At 46.1% G+C, this 23,030-nt stretch overlaps 2 protein-coding genes across 2 annotated transcripts in view; both read left to right on the forward strand.

Annotated features, from left to right (window-relative positions):
• The window catches only part of LOC117010580 (phospholipid-transporting ATPase ID-like), a 70,146-nt gene extending 56,670 nt beyond the window's left edge, over window positions 1-13,476 (forward strand). Inside the window, exons 22-28 of the mRNA XM_033085182.1 lie at window positions 2,128-2,311; window positions 3,831-4,054; window positions 5,376-5,459; window positions 7,195-7,440; window positions 8,790-8,928; window positions 10,819-10,949; window positions 12,788-13,476. Of these exons, the coding sequence (XP_032941073.1) occupies window positions 2,128-2,311; window positions 3,831-4,054; window positions 5,376-5,459; window positions 7,195-7,440; window positions 8,790-8,928; window positions 10,819-10,949; window positions 12,788-13,009 (1,230 nt within the window). The 3' untranslated portion in view covers window positions 13,010-13,476. The remainder of the gene's footprint in view (window positions 1-2,127; window positions 2,312-3,830; window positions 4,055-5,375; window positions 5,460-7,194; window positions 7,441-8,789; window positions 8,929-10,818; window positions 10,950-12,787) is intronic.
• Window positions 13,477-15,794: 2,318 nt separating this feature from the next.
• The window catches only part of RUSC2 (RUN and SH3 domain containing 2), a 57,036-nt gene continuing 49,800 nt past the window's right edge, over window positions 15,795-23,030 (forward strand). The window contains exons 1-2 of the mRNA XM_033085175.2: window positions 15,795-15,881; window positions 22,722-22,891. The gene's annotated coding sequence lies outside the window, so the exon portion shown is untranslated. The remainder of the gene's footprint in view (window positions 15,882-22,721; window positions 22,892-23,030) is intronic.

Raw genomic sequence — 23,030 nt, forward strand, 5'->3', positions numbered from 1 at the left:
GCCTGGAGAATACTGATCAGTCTTGGTAATACTCTTCAAATTATAAGAGGTAAACAAAGTAATGGAATTAAACTGAAGTTAGTGAGTTCTGGATTAAATGTCTTCCTGGTGAGAACAGTGAAACTCTGCAATAAATTATTTCTATTAGGAAATTTTTAGAACCAGTTAGAGGAAAGAAAAAACAATTTAGATCAATTCAAACCTGTCTACCAAGGAAGGTTTAATTTATCTGATGTATTTTACTTTCCCAGGTCTCAGTGAAAGCAAATAGACATATTTAGAAAGTTCTGGGAGGTGCTGCCTCCCAGAAACAAGGTGCTTCTGTTCCCTGTGGTTGCTACCTTTCATAATGACAGCCCAGAAATTTTCACTCCCGGCTCTACACCAGTACAGCAAATTACTATTAAGAAAATCCAATCTTTCTCTACTTTTGGCTCATGTACCATGTATACAGACCCCAAACACTCTCACACAGTGCCTAGGTTGTTAAGTATCCTTTCTCCCTCTTTTACACTCACTTCCTGTTGAACTCCAGGGCCATAACCTCCTTAAGATTCCCACTGCAAAATGGACAAGAGGTCTGTCAGGTTTGGTCCATGTGTATTGCATGGACATGCCTGTTCCTACTCCATCCCTGCAGCATTCATCCTGAGTGCTGTGCTACCAGAACACCACTGGCAGTGATGGCAGAGATTTCTATATACTCCTGGGAAAACACATACTCACCCACACCCCAGCAAGGGGATATGTCCCACACTATGGAAGTCACATCTGGGCTGTGTGGGAGCAGCCAGACCACACAGTGTAGATACAATGAGTTTCACCAAGATTGTGCTTTCTCCTCGGTGGGGATCACAGGGAAAGTGCAGACAAATCTAGGTGTCATTTATCTATTTCTGTAAGCATGAACAATGGTAGCACTGCTGGTGCTGTCCCCCACACAGCACCTGCTGAGTGCTCTATCCCTGCCTGCAGAGGGGTGGGAGTGCAGTGCTGGTCTTGCCTGAACACATCTGGTCTTGCCTGAACAAAGCAGTGAACAGAAACTTGTCAGCATCCTTAATGGCATCATCATGCCAGTTGATTTGTATGCAGTTGCACCATTAATACACAAAGGGAAAACATTTTGCTGGTACTGTGCAGCAAGGATGTCAAGGCAAAATCACCTCTGACTGCACTGACCAGCAGTACTCAGGCTGAACCATGAAAACGTCTCTTGTTGAGCAAGCCTGCTGCCATAACAGAGGAAAAAGGGGACACTGGTGACTCACAGCTCTCTGTTTCAAAAAGAAAGAATATGTGACTGTTTGCCTTACACAGGCAGGGCAGTGGGCCTGCTGTCATGGCTCTGAGCAGGAGTGAGTCTTGTAGATTCCTTCCATATATGTCTGCTAAAAAGAGACAACAAAGAACAGAGCCAAAAAGCATGATCTGAAAGAAATATGAAAAGCTCACAGCGCTCCCTCCTCCTCTTGCAGAGCTGGAGGGGTAACTAGACATCCAATTATCTCAGTGCTTCTCAAATAGAAATAGCACAGCTGACTGATTTAAAAGGTCAGCACTCAGAGTAAAGCAGCCTTCTCCCTAGTTTTGTGTTTTGCTTTGTCATGCCCACCTGAGCTTAGCTTTTTACATGTATTTTTTTAAATTAAGCACTTAACTAATTGAAATCTTTCCTATTTATCTCCCAGAGCTTAAATAGTAATCCAAGAGGGATGAGCAGAGACTCTCTCACATGGAGATACACAAGGCTGTCTCAGGCACTGCAGCAGCTTCCTGCTCTTGGTGTTTGACACTTCTGCCCTCTGTCAGGTTACATCAGCCAGAACAGCTGTGGTACATATCCAGCTGTTGTGCACACCCAGCTGTTGTGCATACCCAGGTGTTGTTCATATCCAGCTATGGTGCATATCCAGATGTGGTGCATACCCAAAGTGCAAGCTTGTAGGTGTAGGGTGCATGGCATGATGTGCAGCGTGGGTGCTCTTGTGACTGGTTGGATGGATTCAATCACATGAGTGAGTGTAAGAGGCTGGCTCAGCTGTTGTGGCCACCTTGCTGCTCCCTCTTTGTCAGGCCAGGAGTTGCTGCAAGCCTGCCCTGAACATTATCTTTCCTCCTGTCCAGGCTTACGCGCTGGAAGGGAACCTGGAGCTGGAGCTGGTGAGAACTGCCTGCATGTGCAAAGTGGTGATCTGCTGCAGGGTGACTCCCCTGCAGAAGGCTCAGGTGGTAGAGCTGGTGAAGAAGTACAAGAAGGCTGTGACCCTGGCCATTGGAGACGGTGCCAACGATGTCAGCATGATCAAAAGTGAGTGATGGCCAACAGCCAGCATGCTGTAGCAGACTGACTCAAAGAGGTATTTGCTCTCTGAGGTGGGCTAGCAGCAGGAACACATGTCTGAGTGCCTCCTGTGCCACCTTCTTCATAGAAACAAGTGTCTGTGTCCCAAATTTTGGCAGATCTCTACAGAGCATTCACACTACAGATTAGCTGTCTCTCCTGCCTTCTGGGTCACACTGAGCTCCTTCAGGAGCTAAGGTTGCACTAAGTGCCTGTTTTTTGTTTCTACCTTAGAATGGACAGAATGGTTGGTCTCAATGATCTCACGGGTCTTTTCCAACCTACATGACTCTATGATTCTGTGAAAAGCCCACATGGGCTGTGATGTGTCAGTGTGTCTGCACAACCACCATCACAAGGGCAATGTATATAGCAAACAGTTTATACCACAGAGGGCCTGACTCAAAGCAGAAATAAAATCTTTGTGCCTGTAAATATTCTGTATAATATTATGTGGGGTGGTTTTTTTCAGCATTTCTTTGTGTCAGAGCTGTTTGTTAATTGTCTCCCTTGAGTTACAGATTATGGGCTTCCAGGCCTCTCCATCCTTGAGCATCATTTGATGCTGCATTACCTCAGTGAATTTATGAAAAAAAAGTCCTAACTAGGTATAATTAAATTAAGATTATTCAGAAAGACCTATTGCTAATCTTCCTTGTGTTAATTTGCAAGACTTGATTAACTGGAGCCTTTTAATTAAGAAAGAAAAGGGTAAGTAGAGAGCTTCAAGGGAGATAAGTCAGGCAGTCAGCAAAGAAAGGAGAAGAAAGTTAAAGTGTACATAATAATTAGAAACTAACCCACTCCCCCCACAAGAGGATTGAGACTGGGATTTTATCAATTCAGTTCAGTAGAAACCTCTGAATCTAACCAACCTTCAGCCATTAAGATTGTATTCATTAGTTAAAGCTGTATAATTAGCTGTCACATTAAACTTATGTCCATATTTAATAGATGCAAGTTACCATTAAAAAAATGTGACTCTTCTATCTAATTATTTGATTGAACTAATGAAGCCCAGGAAACATAAAAAGGCTACAATCTGCCTTTCAGCACAGTTTTTGAGAAACTTTAAAATGTTTTGAAGATTTTGCCTGTCTGGGATGATGTTTTAAGGCTGGAAGAACATGCATGCATGTAAATAAAAGTCACATGTCAATATAAATTAAAGTTATTGTTTCATAACAGCAGCTGTTATGAATAACAGTATTCATGCTTCTGGAAAGCATTCAGAAAAAAAATCATAAACTGTCACTGAAACTATAATTTCATTCAAATAATAAAAGCTCACTTAAGGTAAATGTATCACAGAGCCAAAATCATAGTGCTACTGAAAGAATTAGTGCATCAAAATTTTTTTGTTTTTTTAATAACTTTTCATTCTGACTTTTTATGAAGGTGTTTTTATGGTGTTCAGTGCAGGGTAACTAATTTTAAAAGCAGGGCAGTGAAAACTCTTTGTGTAATGACGTGATCATTGTTGCAGCTGCCCACATTGGGGTTGGCATCAGTGGCCAGGAGGGGATGCAGGCGGTCCTGTCCAGCGACTTCTCCTTCGCGCAGTTCCGCTACCTGCAGCGCCTGCTCTTGGTCCACGGGCGCTGGTCCTACATCCGCATGTGCAAGTTCCTCAAGTACTTCTTCTACAAGAATTTTGCCTTCACCTTGGTGCATTTCTGGTATGGCTTCTTCTCTGGCTTCTCAGCACAGGTAGGTCCAGCTTTGGTTTTGTCAGGGGCGTGGAGATGGTCAGAGGGCAGCACCACTGCTGTGAAGACAGGCTGGGGGACGAGGGCTGGTTCAGCTGGCAGATGAAAAAGCTTCAGGGAGATCTTAGAGCACTTTTCAGTACCTGAAAGTGCTACAAGAGAGCTGTAGAGGAACTTCTTAGCAGGCCCTATTGCAATACGACAAAGGGTAATGATTTTGAACTAAGCTTAGATTGATACAATGAAGAATTTTTTTACAATGAAGTTTGTAAAACACCGACAGAAGTTGCCCTGAGAGGTGGTTGATGCCCTCTTCCTGGAAACATTCCAGGTCAGGTTGGATGCGCTCTGAGCAACCTGACCTAGTTGAAGATGTCTGTGCTGATTGAAGGGAGGTCGGTTTAGATGAATTTTACAGCACTCTTCCAACCAAAACCATTCTGTAAGTCTATATCTAGTGTTTTCAGGCAAAGTATCTGGAATTTTATTTTACAAGGAAATAAACTAAACCATTTCTCCCATCTCACTGAAACGCAGGTCTGTCTTCTTCAGCTGGGTATAAAGCAGATATTGCTGTCTCCATTGTGGTGCTGCTGGATGATGGATGCCTGGGGACAAAATATATATATATTATAGAATCATATAATTATTAAGGTTGGAAAAGACCTCCAAGATCATAGAGTCCAACCATGAACCCAACACTGCCATGTTCACCACTAAACCATGCCCCCAGAGCGACATCCACGTTTTTTAAACACTGACCACCCTTTCAATGAAGAATTCTTTCCTAATATCCAATCTAAACCTTTTCCAGTATTTAGGTACATTACAAAGCACATATGCCACTTGCAAGATTTTCAAAAGTATTCAAAGTGATTACAACCATCAGTTGATGACACAGAGTTTGGTGCAGACCTTGTAGTTAACATATTTGGAGCAAGCAGTTTAACCCTGAGATGCCTGTGGGCATCAGGAGCTTGCAAGAGGAGCACATCTAGAGTGAAAAAACGGGTGCTGGTTCATGGCAAACCAGCCTCCAACTAAACACAGGCGTGGGGAATGCAGATATCCAGGGACTGGGGGTTCAGGGCGGTGCAGAGGGATCCTGCTCTGGCTGCAGCCAGCAAGGGGTGCTGAGCAAACTGGGCCAGCATAATGTGATCCTTCCCCTGTTTAGGGATGCTGAGCTTGACTCATCTCCTCCCTTTTGTCTCAGTAACATCTCAAAGGTGCTGCAGCAAGTAATTGCATATACTTTCAAAGAAATGGAAAACACAGCTTTTTGCTAACTTCACTTGCTTGGTTTTTGCTTTTTTCCCCAGACTGTCTACGATGAGTGGTTCATTACACTTTACAATTTGGTATACACCTCTCTCCCAGTGCTAGGAATGAGTCTCTTTGATCAGGTACTGTTTCTGTCATCACTTTGGGGCATTTTATTCATAGGGGTTTTGTCTCCAGGTGCTTTGAGCTGGTTCCATGAAGCAAAAGCAGCTGACCTTTTGGCTACCTACTGGGGAAACTCTTGAAATAATACCCTGACAGAGAGAACTTGGATCACAAAAAAGATGCACCAGAGAAAAGATGTATTCCCTCCTAGTCATATGATTTATGTTTAGATATCCTGTGAGTAACAGGGAGTTGAGATAAATAAGATTACAGTTATTTCACGAATACAAGCCACACCATTTTGACTAAAATGTGGCTCCCACACCAGAAATGCAGCTAATACTCAGGAGTGGCTAATATGCGAATAATTTTCTGACATTTCCACCCCCAGAAGTGGAAACCGAGGTGCCGAGTCGAGCAACTTGCCCGTAAAAGCCGGCATTTTGCGATTGTTACAAATTGTTACTCTGATGCGCCGCAGGTGAAGCCTGGCTCCCTGCAGGCAGCACGGGGGGCGGGGAGAGAGGCAGGAGAGCTGTCTCCTTCCCTCCTCTCCCGCAGCACGGGGGAGAGACAGGGGGGCCCCGCGCCACCATCCCCGCGTCCCGTGGGGTAAGCGGGGGGATCCTGTCCCTGCCCGCCACGGCAGGAGCAGGCAGGCTCTGTTCCCGCCCGCTGCCACGGGAGCGGGGGGGGCTCCGTCCCTGCCTGCCACCACGGGGCAGCGCCGGGCCGGGGTGACCGAGCCCAGTGGCAGCAGCGGCAGCTGGCCCCGAGCGGCCCCGCCGAGCGGCAGCGCCGGGCTGGGCCACCTGGCCCCATCAGCAGCCCTGAGTGGGCTGAGCCTGCACAGCCTTAGCTGAACCAGTAAACCACGCCCTGCCGCCGTTCTGTTACTATTTGGCAACTTTGTTGCACGCAGGTCCTTGCTGCGAACGACAGAGCGGCTTATACTCAGGTGCGGCTTATTTATGGACAAAAGATGAAATATTTGCCAACACCCAGAGATGTGGCTTATACTCAGTGCGGCTTGTATTCGTGAATTTACTGTACCCTGATTTGACCTATAGGTTTCAGTGTATGATGAGATTTTTGGGTTAGGCTGCTGCCTACAGCACCAGCTGCCATTGCAATCCTCCCCTGGAGCAGTCATACCCTTCTACCCATGTTTCTTGAAGCCTGGCAAGTGACTTCCTAATGACCAGACAAAACAATTAATTAACTGGATCTTTGAAACTAGAATTTGCAAGTTCAGCCTTTTGAGTGAATTCTTTCTGCAGTAATTTCACGCAAATTTCATTGTAACCTCATTGTTACTGTTTGACAAGGCAAAGGAGCAATAAAGCTGCTCCTATATGCATTTTGCAAGTTAAATAAATAGGAATTAGCTGCTTCCAGTGGCTCAGTGCTCCACTCTGGACACTTGAGGGATCCAAATCAGACAACCTTGCCTGTGTGGGGAGGTTCTCTGGAGAACAGACCATACAGTCTGCTTTAGATTAAGTGCATATTCTTTCTTATTTTATCAGGTGTCAATTTTTTGTTTCTAGCACAAGAAAGGTAAAATGCATTATGGAAAATATGCCTGGGTGACCATGGGATGTGCCATGCCAGTAAGCACAACTGAGTGAATTGTGTGTTATGGCTTTCCTCATGGGAATGCATGTCACAGGGACATGGCAGCCCTAACTGGGTCTGTGTGTTTGGTTGGGTAGCTGCCAGCAAACCTGACTGTGTCCTCTCTGCTTTCAGGATGTGGATGATCGCTGGAGCATGCTGTTCCCTCAGCTATATGTGCCTGGCCAGCAAAACCTCTACTTTAACAAGGGGGTTTTTGTCAAGTGCATGTTGCAAGGGATCTACAGTTCCCTCATCCTCTTCTTTATCCCCTATGGGGCCATGTACAATACAATGAGGAGTGATGGGAAGGCCATTGCTGACTACCAGTCCTTCGCTTTGATGGCCCAGACCTGCTTACTGATCGTGGTGTCTGTACAGGTAAGGCATCCCAGGTAATATTTTTAGGAATTAGTTGTAGTTTCACGATGGCAGCATCTGGAGGGCCAGCTGGGGCCTTGACAGCATTGCGTTTGCTACTGCATTTTGCATTCTTGCAAAAAAAAAAAAAAAAAAAAGCCAAAAACTCTCTTGACACCAAATTAGTCTCCTCAGTTCAACAGAACAGGAGATTTTTATGTCATAAAAGATCAAGGTGACAGGAAAGAAGAGTCTTTGCCTTGGGAAGATTGCAGTCATAACAGACAAATCAGTTAAAGCAAAGAATGGAGAGGGACATGTTCTAGTTTTGTGGGAAGGGTTTGAAGCACAGGACTGTCTGTCTGCCATCAGGCAGTTATTTATAGGTTCTCCACTATGGAGATGTCTCTGCAGCCTGGCCCTGTGCATGATGTATGTGTGACGCAGTCTGAACTTGCTGGAAGAAATAGCTAGGACTTGGTGGTAGAAAATTCAGATGGTACTATCAGGATGAGAGAGATTTCTTGAAAGAAAACCAATCAATCACACTTCCCTGGATAATAGTTTCTGGTGTCTGAAGTCTTTGCAGGCTTGTTCTGCTAACTTTTAATGCTACATCACAGCTTAGGAGTGGGAAAATAAAGCCTGACTCGTTTGAAGTTACTGTGTTCTCTGGGGCCCTCAGCATAAGAAGGATGAGGGTCTGTTGAAGTAAGTCCAGAGAAGGGCCATGAAGTTGATCAGAGGGCTGGAGCACTTCTGCTAAGGAGGCTGAGAACACTGGGGTTGTTCTGCCTGCAGAAGGGGAGGCTCCAGGGAGACCTCACTGCAGCCTTACAATTTTTACAGGAGCCACAAGAAAGCTGGGGAGAGACTTCTGACAAGGGCATGTAGTAATAAAGAGTTACTGGCTTTGAAATGAGAGTGAGTTTGGATTAGACGTTATGAACAAATTCTTCCTGTGATGGTGGTGAGGCACAAGCTGCCCTGAGAAGCCGTGGCTGCCCCATCCCTGGAAGGGTTCTAAGTCAGGATGGATGGGGCTCTGAGGAAGCTGATCTAGTGGAAGGTGTCCCTGCCAATGGCAGCGGGATTGGAACAGGATAATCTTTAAAGTCCCTCAATGTCCTGTCTCCAGGACTGGTCACTAGTAAACGCTTGAGAAGAGGGCAACAAGATCATAATAAAGGTCATAATCCTGCCTTGAATGGTTTCCCAGAACCTTCTGATTTGTGACTTGTTATATCTTGAGACTTGAATGAATATCATTCTCAGGGGAAGATGTACAAAGCAGAGGGCAAGCTGTGTTCAGCACAGATCTGCTAAATAAGGAGGGCACTGACAATAGCTGCATTGCTCTTTTCTTTCAGATTGGCTTGGACACCTCTTACTGGACAGTTGTCAACCAGTTCTTTATCTGGGGCAGCCTTTCTGTTTATTTTGCTATCACCTTCACCATGTACAGTGACGGCATGTACCTGATCTTCACAGCCTCCTTTCCCTTCATTGGTAAGCCTTGTGATAAATCTAGATTGCACTCAGAATGGACATACTGCAGGGCTTAAAGTTTCCAAGTATTTATATGTGTATTTCAGGATATATTGTTGCCTTTTCTGTAAGAAATGCCAGGATATTTCTGAAGGTTGCTGGGATTTATTTTGAATCCCATACATCCAGGTGAATGGGTCCCATGTTCCCTTCCTTGTGTAAGAGTGGACATTCCCATGCAGTCATGGAAATGGTCCTTTAAAAAACCTAATGAGCTGGATGGAATGCTTTCTGCACCTCTTCTATATTTGGGTTCCAGGTATCCAATTTTTACAGCTATCTAGGAGCATCTTATTTGTAGATGTGTGATTTCTGTAAATAAGTTAACACTTTGGCATAGGAAGGCATAGAAGTACAACATCCAGTCAGACATGAGAAAAATGCCATGTGATTATGGTGAGCCTTCTGCCAGGTAAAATGGCAAATTCCCCAACAACAAAACATACCAGTGGTGACCAGGTCATTGCAGTTATTTAACATAAAAGATTTCTGAACACATGCAAAAAATGAAAGATAAAAAAATGAGTCCATCTCCTGAGACTTTGACCAGGAAGAACACATAAGTAAGCAAAATAATTCAGATGTTTTTAAAAGCTTTACACATCTATCGGCAATACAGATACAACATTGTTATGAGTATCTACTTCTGAAATCCCAACACATTTTATTTCAAGTCTCAGATTTTTGTATTAATCAATTCCTTCATTTTTTAACTGACTTTTTCAGTAAAAATTTGATTTATTTATCTTCACTGCAGCAGCAAGGGGCTTACCCAACTTAGAAATATCTGAGATGTGGGTCAGTTGTTGCAACATATTTTTCAAGCAGACAATCGCATCCACTTTGAGATTGCTTTTAGAATCAAAAATGCTGAGTGAGAGAAGACAGAATGTCTGTTCAGTTTCCCAAGGCAGGTGGACAGTTGGACTGGATGATCTTGAAGGTTTCTTCCCACCTTGAGGATTCTATGATGATTCTAACTCACTTGCCAGGGGTATCTCATCTGCTGCTCTGTTACTACTGCATTGGTCAAAGAAGCCATGATGCTGAGGGCTACTTAATAAGGCCCCAGTCTGAAACCACTTTTAAGGAAAATGTTTCTAGTCTGGACTGAGACAACTTGTTTACTTGAATTTCAGTGAGGTTGTATTACAACAGAATTTGGCCAACTGAAGAGAAAATGTTCAGTAAATATACTGCCAACACCAGCATCATTAAGCCCTGTAATGAGGGTTTTGCAGGCTGTTTGATCTGTCTTACATTCCCTCTGTTTTGTAAAAGCCAGAAGTGAGCACTTTGTTTTCAAAGGAGGTGTCAGTGACATGCCACCACATGGCAGTGGTGCTGCCAGTACCCCCATTAGGCTATGCTGTCTGTGCAGATCCCCAGAACATGCTCCTCTCATTAAGGGCTGTGATTCCCATTGTCTGCTGGACAGAGCCAGTACTCCATATCCTTTAGGAAATGGTGCTGGGAAGCAAGAAAGGAGTATTCCTCCCCTTGCACTAGTGTCCTGGCCAAAGGTGGGAGACCTGGGCTGCTGCTTAAGATCTCCTGAATGTTTATATCAATCCTTTGCTGTGATTTGACTCTTCATAAAGAGAAAAGATTCACTCTTACCCACCTGGGTTGTTGCTGAAATCATGTCTGGACGTTGCATTTTTCTTTGCTCATCTTGGACAGTGACACGGCTTTGCAGTTCTCTCTGCAGCCAGTTGATTTCACTGTTGGAGATGATGTCTGCCTTGTATTTTGGTCTGTTTGCCAGGTGCTGTGAAATCACAGAGAGCAACAGGGAATAATGGTGGAAGATGCCGCTTTTGATGTTTTAATCATGGGTTTGTTTTCCAGGTACGGCTCGGAACACCCTCAGCCAACCAAACGTGTGGCTGGCCATCTTCCTCAGCATCACCCTCTGCGTGCTGCCGGTGGTGGGCTTTCGATTCCTGAAGGCTCAGTTAAAGCCAACTCCCAGCGACAGAGTAAGGAGATACCTTATTAAACCAGAAATCCTGCTTGCCATGGCCTAGGCTCACTGCGGAGCCTCATTGCATGGGCTTGGCATCACCTGGAGTGCGTGTCCCTGTCGCTGCAAGTGCTGCCATCTGTCTGTCCCTTACTCCCCAGAGGAGGAGGATTGAATTTGGGGTTTTGGCACGGTTCAAACCATCTGCAGCTGGGACCAAGGCTGAGATTATTTAGATGTGGATTAGACTGCTCTGAGGCAGGAAAGCTGCACTATTTTTAGGTGCAGGGTTTAAGCGGTGTGGCTCAGTGGCAAAGGAGTGGCATGTTCCTCCTGCCCTGACACTGTGCAGTTTTTGGCCTGGCAGACTGCAGGCTTTCACCCTCCAGTGGGGAATATAGGTTTGCTGGGGATTTTTAAATTTATTTCAGAATCTACTTTTCGTAACCAATGGCTAGGAACCAGCTTCCCTCCCATTCCTGGGAATATGAAGATGAGGGCACCAGGGCGAGGAGAGACAGGGAGTGATGGAGTGGGCAGGGAGTGCATTGTTCCCTGCAGCCAAGGGACCCCTCAAGAACAACAGCGCACACAGAGCTCCCTGGGCTCGCTTCCAAACAGGAGCATTTGCTGAATGCTACTGCCACCTCGTGCTTCCTTCCTCTCCCTGCACTGAGCTGCTGTGAACCGGTACCAGAGCACAGCCCCAGGGGAAAGCCCCTGAGTTGACACCCTCCCTGGTCATCCTCGGGATGTCTGTGAACTCCACAGGTTCTCGCTGACTGTAGGAGAATGTGCTAGGGGAATTGTCAGCCCCTGCACAGAGGGTTGGTGGGTGCTGGAGAAGACACAAAGCACTAGGGAGGTCCTTGGGACACAGTTTGGGGCAGTTTGGGGGTGTAAAAAAGGGCTGAGTTTAGCCCAGCTGAGGAGAAGTCAAACTCAGCTGTCACCCTGGATCCCAGCCTCACTGCTGAGGTTGAGTGTCCCCCTCTCTCTAGCACAGAAGTACTTTTCTGCCTCCTTTGGAAGTGAATGGTCACAGGAGAGGAGTAGGTTTCCAGCTCTACAGAGTCCCTCAGCTGGCAGTAGAGAGCCTAGTGTTTAGAGGGGCCAAGCACCTGCCACTGCCATTGCGCCAAGCAAGAAGCACAGCAGTCTGGCAGCTGGGGGTTCTGTTGAACCACAGGCTCTCAATAGCAGCCTCCTGCATTACATTCTGAAAAGCTTCTTGACATCAGATTAACTCAGTGGCCACCTGGGAGCAGAAAGCCCACTACCTGCAAATAAAGTGCAATATTTATTTCCCATCTGCCAAGGAACACAAGAATCTCTCTATTATCCCTGTAAGCATTCAAGGCCAAGCACTCAAGATCAACCTGATATAGTGGCAGCAGGGTTGGAATGAGATGATCCTTCCAACCCAAGCCATTCCATGATTCTATAATTCTAAAACAACCATCATTATAATCATAAAAAGCTTTTGTGTACCAGAAACCCCCTTTAGTAATCTGTTTTCTATATTAAATATGTCCATTCTTAAATGTTTATTTATTTTCTGAAATTTTGACTTGTTGAGATGACCTTCAAGTCTGTGTGATTTGACTGAAAGTCCTTCAGTCATATCCCAACCAGGGCACTGCAGAGAGATTGTGGGGAATACATGGAAATCGTTCCCTCCTATGACATACAGATGATGCTCCCATGAACACCTTAGAGTAGAATAGAAGATGCCCTTTCCTCATTTTTGCCTTTGGATCCTTGCTTTTGTTTCCCTTTCTCTGCTTTTCTTCCACTGTGCTTGTGAGTAATGATGCACTTTCCACTTTTTCCACCTTGTTTTCTGATTTCCAGGTCCTGCTGAAGATCAAAGAAGCGAAAAAGAGGCCCCCTCCACCCTCGCCCAAGCGACGCCTGCGCCGGACCAGCACCCGCCGCTCCGGCTACGCCTTCGCTCACCAGCACGGCTTCGGAGCACTCATCATGTCTGGGAGAAACATGCGGCCAAAATCACCTTTTGCCACAACAGGAACATTTTCACCAAATAGTGACAAATATAAACACAAAGGATTGTAACAAAAACAAAAAAAACCAAAACCCAACCCCCCCCAAAAAGAATAGAAGAAAAAAGAAAAAGATGACCCCCCCCGCCCCATCCCCTGTAAAAATTAACAGAACAAACCAAAGTAAAGGGCTGTCAGGAGAGGAGGCTGTGCTGCCTGCAAGGCACCGAGCCAGTGGCTGCCCAGAGCTCTGCCCTCCAGGCTACCTAATCAAGGTCTTGGGGCTTTCCTTTCACCCAGGTGCACTCTCTGATTCTAGTTTCTTTTCCAAAGATGTGTGCCGCTGCTAGGGAAGGTGGCCAGGGTGAGTTGGAGCGTGGAGTTGTATGGTATTTCAGAGGGCCTCCCTGGCACAAGAGAGAACGTGCTGTGGGAGGCATCACTGCTCCCTGAGATTGTTCAGAGTGCTATTTTTTTTCTTCCCTGTAACTATATACCTCAGAACAAAGAAAATTCCAGTCTGAGGAAAAGGCTGAATTGGCAATGTCTTTCTCAGTCATGTGCCTTCATTTTTCTTCATGAATCCACTCTGGGCTGTATTACTGGGGTGACAGTATTCACCCCAGGTGTGCCTTAGGCCCAGCCACACAACCCACAAATCCACAATCTTTGTAACGTGTGATTTTGTGGCCTTTTGACTGTAATCTGCTTTCTCAAGAGATGGCCAGTACCCAAACACCACCCTCCCCACATCTGCCAGCAGGACGTGCTGCAAGCTTGGAGAAACCCTTAGCTGGTCAAGGGACCAGGAACTGACACTCATGAGCCTGCCCTGATTTATCTGGGTTGCAAATCTGCTCTTGTAAAGGATTGTTGTCCTCAGAACCCTCTCAAGTTTTGTAACTGGGCACCAGCATTTCATTAAAAGTTAAAATAAAAGAGCAGAAGGCCTTCAGGCTTCCTTATGGATCAAAAAACCACAAACTCTGGACCCTGAGAAGCCCGTGCCATGGTTAGGGCTCACCTGAGCTGCCAGCATGAGGCATCTGCCCCCCTTAACAGAATGAGGTGTGTGCACATCTGGCTTGGTGATCACACCAGAGTTATTGAAGGCAGGAAAGCTATTTAATGGCCAAGCAGCTGAAATAGCCTTTACTCCACTGGTGCTGGGGCTCAGTGTAAGGGACGAAGCACAACCTGGTGGCTTCCTCACCCTCCCTGATAAGCAGAGTGGTCACGATGCAGAAGAACTTAATGAGGCCTCAGGAGTCTCTGCAGTGTTTTGTTTCACGGCTGCAGTGTTTCTTTCTGTGCTGGCTCAAATTTTACTTGGGAACAGGTTATCTGTCAAACACGGATGGTAGAGAGCTGGAAATCCTCCCAGTCTGACTGCCAGCAGAGGGACCTAAAACGTACAGACACAGCTAGGGACGTGGTGATCTTGAGGGACTGGGATTTGCTTGCTGTTTTGTTACAACTCCATAATCGGCAGGGTTACTAGGTGGAAGGCCAGCGTGGCAGCATGAGAGTCTGTCCTGCCAGCACTGCTGAGCTGTCTAAATGCAGCTTTTTTGTGCAGAGGACTAAGCCCTGGCTGGTTTTAGGTTTTTTTTGTTTTGTTTGTTTTTGTGGGTTTTTTTGTTGAGGTTGGGGTTTTTTTCAGCTCTGTTATACAAATTTAGACTCCTTCTTTCATTTGAATCGGACTTTTTGTGCAGTAACCAGTCGATGAGTCTCTGAGCTGTCAGTGGAGGCAGTGTATGATGGCAAGAGGCCAGCCATGTCCCCATTTCATGGAACACCCTGTGGTCCCAGTTTCAGCATTACTGCGTGAGATTGTTTAGGCTCTAACAGAAGGTTTCATCTCCCTCTGTTTAACTACGTGCAAGAAAGAAAAAAACAAAAACCCAAACTAGTCTGTTGCACCTGCTGCTTGGGGAGGCTTGTTGCAAACTGTGGTATTAAATTTCAGCATGGCCAGTGAAAAACTGGAGCTGGGACTGGATCCAGACTTCAGTGTCTGGGAGCTGCATGCTAGGGAAGGAGTAAATTATCTGGTGATCTCCCCTGGAAGGAGACACCTAAGTAAAGTGAGAGCCTGCACTCTGGCTGAGGAAACCGCTGTGGTAGTTAATGCTTGTCACCTCCCCCTGATTTACCATTCACTTTGCAGAGACAATCATGGCTTTCTGATGAGGATTATGTTTTTCACAGTCAGCCTCCCTGGGTTAGAGGAAAAAGGAGAATTTGTGCAGATAAGCAGACATCCCCATGATACCCAGATTGGTCTGTGGACTGAAAGTCCTATCAAAGGTGTTCCTGGCGTCTGATGCAGCAGAATATATTGCAGAGCACCAGAGGCAGACCTTGTGCTGACAGAGCAAGGACTATCTGACACTGTGCCTCTCTTCTCATACGGTTTACGTGCAAAGTACTCACCTTCTGGCTAAAAGGGGATTTGAAAATGTTGGCTACAACATGTAGGGGATAATAAAGCTGTTGGTGAGCTTGCACCAGACACAATTCTGTCAGTGGTTTGACACAATCAGCATTTGAAACACATCAGCTGGCAGTGATGTCTGTCTTACATCACTCCTGATTTTGTAAAATAATTGTTGTTTGTTTTCTTTTTTTAATAAAAAAGAGAATATTGGGATGATAGATTCCTTGGCACTCTTGTTAATTGACGTACCAAGTTTAAACCAGAAGTGCAGGGGGGGTGTAGTCTGTGGAACAGTGGATCTGAGACGGCAACCCTTTTCATCCGGTATCCTGACGCTGAAAGCACAAAAATTCCCAAAATTTTCCATCCTGGCTGGGATGTTTTAAGAGGAAACTTGGAGGAAACGTCAGCCATCCCTAGGCGGAGGATGGGGTGGGGGCGGGCAGCGCGGAGAGCCCGCCCCGGGGAGCGGCTGCAAACAGCGGAGCGATGCGGGAGAGAGGTAAGGGACGGCGGCAGGGCGGGACAGTGCGGGCACAGTGCGGGGATCCTGCGGGAATCCTGCGGGGAGGAGCGGGGTCGCTGCTTCCCGTGTGCGCGGTGCTCTGCTCGGCTCCCCGGCGGAGGTCGAACCGCGTGTCATCATCTGCGCGGGGTCTGTAAATTGTAACTTAGTCTTTTACGAACCTCTCGTGTTTCACAGAGATGTCAAAAATTAATCCCTGAAATAGACGTTGGATTCTGTTTTCACCCCCTCCCTTTTTCCCCTCCTTATTATTCCATAATATAAATAGTCACACTTTGAATGTTGTTTTGCTGTTGTGCCTATACTTGCCACCCCTCTGGGCTGAAGTTTGGGGTCGAGAATGATAATGCTCAGATGGTGCTGAGGCACTGGAACAGGAGGCCCAGGGAAGCTGTGGATGCCCCAGCCCTGGGGGTGCTCAAGGCCAGGTTGGATGGGGCTCTGAGCAGCCTGCTCTGGTGCAGGGTGTCCATGCCCATGGCAGGGGGATGGAGCAAGATGGTCTTTAAGATCCCTTCCAAAGCAAACCATTCTGTAATTCTTTGATAATGAGTTTTCTTTGTCTTATACTGCAGCAGAAGAGAGCTTAGAGCATTTCTCTGCCCCGAATGCACAGGGTGACGGTGAGCAGTCTCTCTCCCTAATGCCATGGGGCAGCAGGTGTGTTTTGGACAGAGGCACCCAAGGGTGTTTTCCATTGCAAACTGCAACACCTGCATTCTTTCCAGGCTGCCTGGTAGCTCTCGCTCTGTGCATCCCCACAACTCTCTCCCACTGACCTGTAGCCTGGAAATCCTTACTCGTGAGCAGCTCTTAGGAAATGGGAGGGCAGAGGAGCGCTACGTGCTTGCCCTGGGCTCTCCAGTTGGATACTCAGCAAAGTGTGTTGTATGAACAGAGACATCTCAGTAATGACCCGTGCTAATTACTAGCTGGAGCAAAAACAGGAGCATAAAGGCCCTCTTGGATATCTGTGGGCACATGCACTGTGTCCCCTAACCCCATCAGACTTCTGATAAAATTCATCCTAAATCCAGGTATTCCAGTTGGAAAGCTTCCTGTCCTAAGGGTTGATTTTTCTCTCTCTCTAATTTTTAACCTAAATGTGTTCACTGCATTTATTCTCTTGTTGTCATGCCAGCTTTATACTTTTGCTTCAGCAGTTTTGTTTGTCTCCTGTGATATATTTAGACAGCAATCCTATCCGCTCTCTGCCTACATTTGGCCGGGCTAAACAAGCCAGGCTCTTAAGTTTCTTCTTGTTTGATAGGTTTTCTGTTTCCCTCAGGCCTTTTCTGCACCTGCTCATTTGAGTTTATAATTTTTAAATGTGGGTGACCAGAATTTTTTTGCATGATGCTTCTTTTATCAGTGCCTATACAATAGCTCTGGTATTTCACTGCCTTGCCTAAATTGTGTTTGCTTTTCTTACAGCCTCATCATCTCTGTGTTCTTTAACACAGTTTTAGTAGTTATTTTTCCTATTTATTACAAATATGCACAATTGTTAGCTAAATTAGGTTAGCTACGTAAATACTTCTCCTTTCATGCCTGACAACATGGGGAGGAGCTGAAGTCATCACAGGATAAGTCTGCGCATGCTGATGCTTTAAACTGGTGCCTTGTCCTCAGGGCCAAGCTTTTTCCATGAGGGCTGGCAAGGACGTTTGGCTGCATCTGCTGATGTGTTGGCTGATGTAAATATGCTGGAGTGAGGGAGCTGCCATTTCTCCCAGCAGTAAGTGTGGGGCTGAGTTCCCAGCCACAGCTCCCAGACAGCCCTGTCCCTGTCCCTGTCCCTGTCCCTGTCCCTGTCCCTGTCCCTGTGATAAAGGTCTGTGTTTGAGGCAGGGCTGGGTGTGGTGAAGGACTCAAAAGAAGGGCACAGAGCCCTGCAGCCTGGGCTTGACCTCTGAGTCCTTGTGCCATATCTGCAGCACAGCTACTCCTCAGTTTTTCCAAAGCTAGTCTTCTGCTGCCCTGCTTTTTATAATTAATTAATTATAATATAATTAATTATATTAATTAATTAATTAATTAATTAATTTAGAAGTAGAGAGTGTTTTTTTCTCTTTCTGGCAGTATAGGGAAGCCACCTCTCTCCCATCGCTCCCGGTTTGAAGGGAAGAGGTTTCCATACCCCTGTCACTTTCCCCAGCCTGCCTCTCCTCTCCGGTTGGGTGGAGCTGACTGTACTGAGCTGTCAGCTCCTGCTTTTCCAAACAACGCTGAGCCCTCTGCCAGACTTTTCAGCTATAAATGGATCTCGACTTTTCCAGTCCCCACCCTCGACACCAAGAGATGTTGTGGGTTTTCGGAGCTGGGCCAGGCTTCCTGTGAATTAGGAAAGCATATGACCCAAATGCTCGGTTTTTGTAGGTTCTCTGAGAGCATCGTGCCTGGCTTTGGGGGAGCTGCGTGTGCTCTGGTGAGGGCTGTGCTGCTGAATTCTTTGTTTGTTGTCAGACCTGAGTGCAAGGCTGGGCCAGGCCTGCAGGTGCCATCGCCAGCCCCACAGGTCACCCCACAAACACAGCACTGTCTGATCTGAGCAGTGTGTCTCCAGGGAAGGCCAATCTTTGTTACTGGCTGCATCCTGCCTTCACATCCGAATCAGGCACTTCATGAAAGAAGCCTGGCTTCTGTATATGATGAGCAATCCTGTTTGCCTCGCTTAACTTTGGGATTTGTGGCAGGGGTCCTGAGATGTTTTAAGCTTTACTGGCTGCTCTGAGAGGCAGGGAGTACCAATGTGTCCTCATTCACCGGGGAGCTGGGGCCTGAAGTATGCACACCAAGGTGACTCAGGGAGTCAGTAGCTGCCCTGGATTTTAAACTGAAGGCTTTTGTGTCATCAAGTGCTTACCTCCATCAGCCCTGCGGGCATCCAGGCCATTCATTCCATGCAGAGTGCAGGTCTGTATTTAGAAAACTAATTTGTACTCTCATGTTGAAAAATTGCAGGCTGAAAGTTTCCTAGTTACTGTGCTTTGTAGAAGCTGCTGGGCAGGGTTCCAGTCTGGTGACCTTTTGATGGCAGCAGTGGGTTTGCATCCTTTTGTCTTAGACAGCAACACCTAGAGCAGCTGCTTCAGAGGCTTCTTTACCTCCTGGCAGTCATCCCTCAGAAACCTTCAGGCTGTGGATAAGGGATCATAGAATAATATTCAGAAGGTGCAAGCCTGGTTTGTGGCTGTGTAGTAGTCTTTCTGCAGTTCTGCTTCTGGTTCAGGTTTTGCTGTGGCGGCAGATGCTGTCTGACACATTTTCCTGCACAGGATTCCTGGTATCCTGCATTTTCCTTACTTGGTTGTGTTGCCTTTTGAATGGATCAATGCATCTGTTGACAGGGCAGTGTTCAATGGACAATGTGCAGGAATAATCTGTTCTTTTTTTAAATGTGAGCTGGAGAATGTAATGTCCCAAACCATGATATTGCATAGAGCTTATAGTTTATTTAAACCTCATTTCTGTCTCCCTTCTGGGATTGTGAGCAGTATTTTGTACAGAACAGGTGAGGGTTAGATGAAGTGGTCCTTCACCCTTTTCCACTCCATCCCCGGGCTTTGAGCTCTGGGAATACATGAAATGAAGATGCTGTATGTAGTTGTAACTACCTGATGGTCTTTCCTGTGGTAACCTCTGCTGCAGGTGCGCCAGGCATCAGAGCCTGCTGGTTTGCTAACTCACCTTGGAGTACTTCAGGTTAAACTTGGTTGTGAAGAGTTTTGCTGCTTGTAGTGTCCCTCACAGATGTACAGGGAGGCTGGCTGCCCCCAGTTCTTTTTTGCCTTTTGTAATCTGCCTTCCACTGAATACTTAATTCCCAGTTCTTCACCACTGCTCTGCACTCATAGCAGGGTGTTTTCTGAGGCTTGCTGATGCTAGGTCCCTGTTCTTCCGATTCTGAAACATGAAGCCTGATTGAGGTTTTGCTGGTGATACCTGCTGCTCACCTGAAGCCCACAGTTTCTCTGCCTCCTCTTCTCTTTCTTGTGTGTGTTTGTCTCGACTTGGAATTATGGTTTCCACGATTCACATCTCTTGTGAGAAGGGGTGAGTGTTTGGTGAGCATATTTGTAGTCCTTAGGCATTGATGTGGACTCTGCACTTCCCTCAGTGGAGCCATGGATGAGCATGTGTCTCAGCCATCCAATAATGCAGGTTCTGTCAGGGATCCTTGGCAGAATGATGATGGTGCTGAATCATATCTTCAATTAAAGCTTTATTTTTTCACAGGTTCCCTGGAGGTAAGGAAATGTAGAATGGTTTGGGTTGGAAGGGACCTAAAAGATTTTGTAGCATTGCTGGTCGCTGTGTTTGGAGCACTCCTTGTCCAATGCTGTGCTTTGCAGGGCATCAGAGCTCTGATACCTGCAGTGCCTGGTCCCACAGGGGTCCCTGTGCAACACATCTAGCCGTGGTGTGGAAGAGCTAGTGAAGACTATAATTTTCTGGTGATTAGAAAATTAAATTATATTAGGGTTAGTCGGGGTGGTTGGTTTGAAAACTCCTTGAGGAATTACAGGAGCATCTTGCAGAACTATTAGCATGATAAAACGGCAAATGGGAGATCATGCTGATAAATACCACATGTAATGGTGATCTGTAAACAGTTCCTCACTGCCCACAACAAACTGTTCGGAGTCACTGTGGACTTTTATCTGAGCACATCAACTAAATGTTTGGCTGCAGCCAAAAAACACTGGAAACAAAATTTGCTGGTATATGTTCTTTTATATACATGTTGTGGCTGCATCTTGAGTATCACATATCACCTGGTCACCCTCTTTCAGAAAGAGTAATGTAGACCTGGAAATGATAGAGAAAAGTGGAATGGGAATGATTAAAGGACTGGGATAGCTTCTGTAGGAAGAGAGATTAAACAAGAAAAAGTAGATGATGCTGGGAAAGAGCAAATGTCTGTAATATAGTGTTCAGTAGGCAGAAGTTGAGTAAAGACTGACCTTAATAAACTTTGCTATTTCTCACAGCGCAGAGGAAGCGCATCCAGCAAAATAATTTATTACACAGGAGCCTGAGGAAATCCTTTTTCAACACAGTTGATTTGTAGAACATGTTGCTACGAGATGACATGAAGACTGAAAATACACACAGATTCCAAAAGGAACCAGACACCTCAATGGCAGAGATGTGTTTCAGTGTCTGTGAAACGTGATGGTCAGTGTGTGACCTCCAGCTCTAGGAGTTCCTGATTGTTGCAGGCTGGAAGAATGTGTCCTTAGGGGAGATCACTCTGATTGCACTCAGTGAAATCACTTTGTGATTTTTATGTGCCAGTGCCATGTTGTCAGGGAAAGGGCACTGGACCAGAAGAATTTGTGGTGTAACCCACTGAAGTGGTTCTGGTTACCAGAGTGTGCTGGAACAGTGAGGTGAAAATTAACTGATCAGGTTTTGAGCACTTCTGTTCCCACCACTCTCCTGTGGCAGTCTTGCACAACTCACCACAGATTTTCTTATCCCTTTTATTAGCAAATCTGGATGGGGTGTCAGGAGAAGGGCGTGATGCAGGCATGGCCCATCAGCTGGCGCGGTGTGCCGGGCACTGCTGTGGTTGTTGCAGGGTGTGCCAGCCCAGTGAGCACTGTCCTGCCAGGCAGGTGACATGCTTGGCATTTTCTTTCTTGGTTTATGACTAAGATATGGTTTATGTCCTGATGGAACAAAGTCTGGATTCTTAGAGCCTCTTATTCACAGAACTGTGGGTGGTGGTGTTATCCATCCAAATTTCTTGTCCTACGGAAAGGGGAAAGAACAGGCTATTGCAAATTCTATTGTGAATTCCTTTATCCTTTCCAAGTCTTATGTTGCAATTTCCTTCCCAGTCTAAATAGCAGAATGTCTCCAGTCTTCCTCCACAGAGAACTGTGAAAGTTTGGAACTGCAAAGCCGTGAAAAGTCTATTTGCTGTTAATGAAGTACTCATTTTAGAAGCATTAACAGAAGCCACTGTTACTTGCTGCTCATCATGTTGAAAACTTATCAAATCAATGTTTATTTTTTTTGTTTAGTTTCTTTATTATTATTTTGTTTGGTTGTTGTTTTGGGGTTTTTGTTTGTTTGTTTGTTTGTTTGTTTTGTTGTTGTTAGGGGTTTTGTGGGTTTTTTTGTGTTTGTTTTTGTGGAAGCTGGATGAGGCTGTAGCAAAAGCAAAAAGCAGTAATGGACATTATTTTTTGTCTTCTGTTCAGTTTGCTGCAAGGGGATTCTTCACTGGTTAAGCCTGATGATCATATCACAGTGAGATTTTGGGAACACTGGACTCAAAATCCAGTCATAATTTTACTTCTACCCTGTTCCTTGAAGTCATAAACATTAGAATGTTTGTGCCTCTTTCAGTGGGATGGACAAAGAGTTTTAAAGCCAATTCGCTGCTCCCTACAGAGAAGAAAAAAAGTCTCAAGCTGTTTTTAAACGAGACAAATGCCCATGGTGCCTGTCTGCCAGAGCCCCCAGCCCCTACACCGAGTCCCTTTTTAGCACACTTCTCCATGCAGCTATATCTGGCTCCAGTTCTTTGTTCAGGGAACGTGACCTCATAGTTGTTTTGGTATTTCCAGTGATTCAGCCTGGTCCGGGGCAGGGAGGAGTCATTCCTGGTGCAGGCTGACAGGGTGTTTGTGCGTTTCTGGAATTCCAGAGCAGTGCAGCCTCAGCCCTTCCGCTGCTTTGACAGCTCGGCTGAGGCTGGGTTGGTGCACGGCATTCCTGCCTGGCAAATGGCCTGGGCACAGCTGGTAGAGGCACTGATGCTCCAGATTTTGGGGGTAATGGGGATCCCTGTCCTTGCAGTGTACCTGCTGTGCTGAGGGTGAAGAAAGCTGCAAGTGGTATCTTGTATGTTGAGAGAAGCCACACGGAATCTCTGCTGTATGGGTGGGAAGAGAGTCCCACAGAATGCACATTCCTGCCTGCAGGCTGTCCCATCACGAAGTTAACTTTACAACATCCACAGCAGCTTGGTAAGTGTTATGCTCCTTGTTTTTCACGGGGGGAAACTGAGGCACCGAGCAGGGAAGTGGTCTTCTTGAGGTTTTACACCACTGAGCTGGAGGTCCCCCACATCCTTACAAGCCACAGTTGCTCGAGGAGTTCAGGAAC

The sequence above is a fragment of the Catharus ustulatus genome, chromosome Z (genome assembly GCF_009819885.2).
Source record: "Catharus ustulatus isolate bCatUst1 chromosome Z, bCatUst1.pri.v2, whole genome shotgun sequence".
In the NCBI taxonomy this organism is placed as follows: Eukaryota; Metazoa; Chordata; class Aves; order Passeriformes; family Turdidae; genus Catharus; species Catharus ustulatus.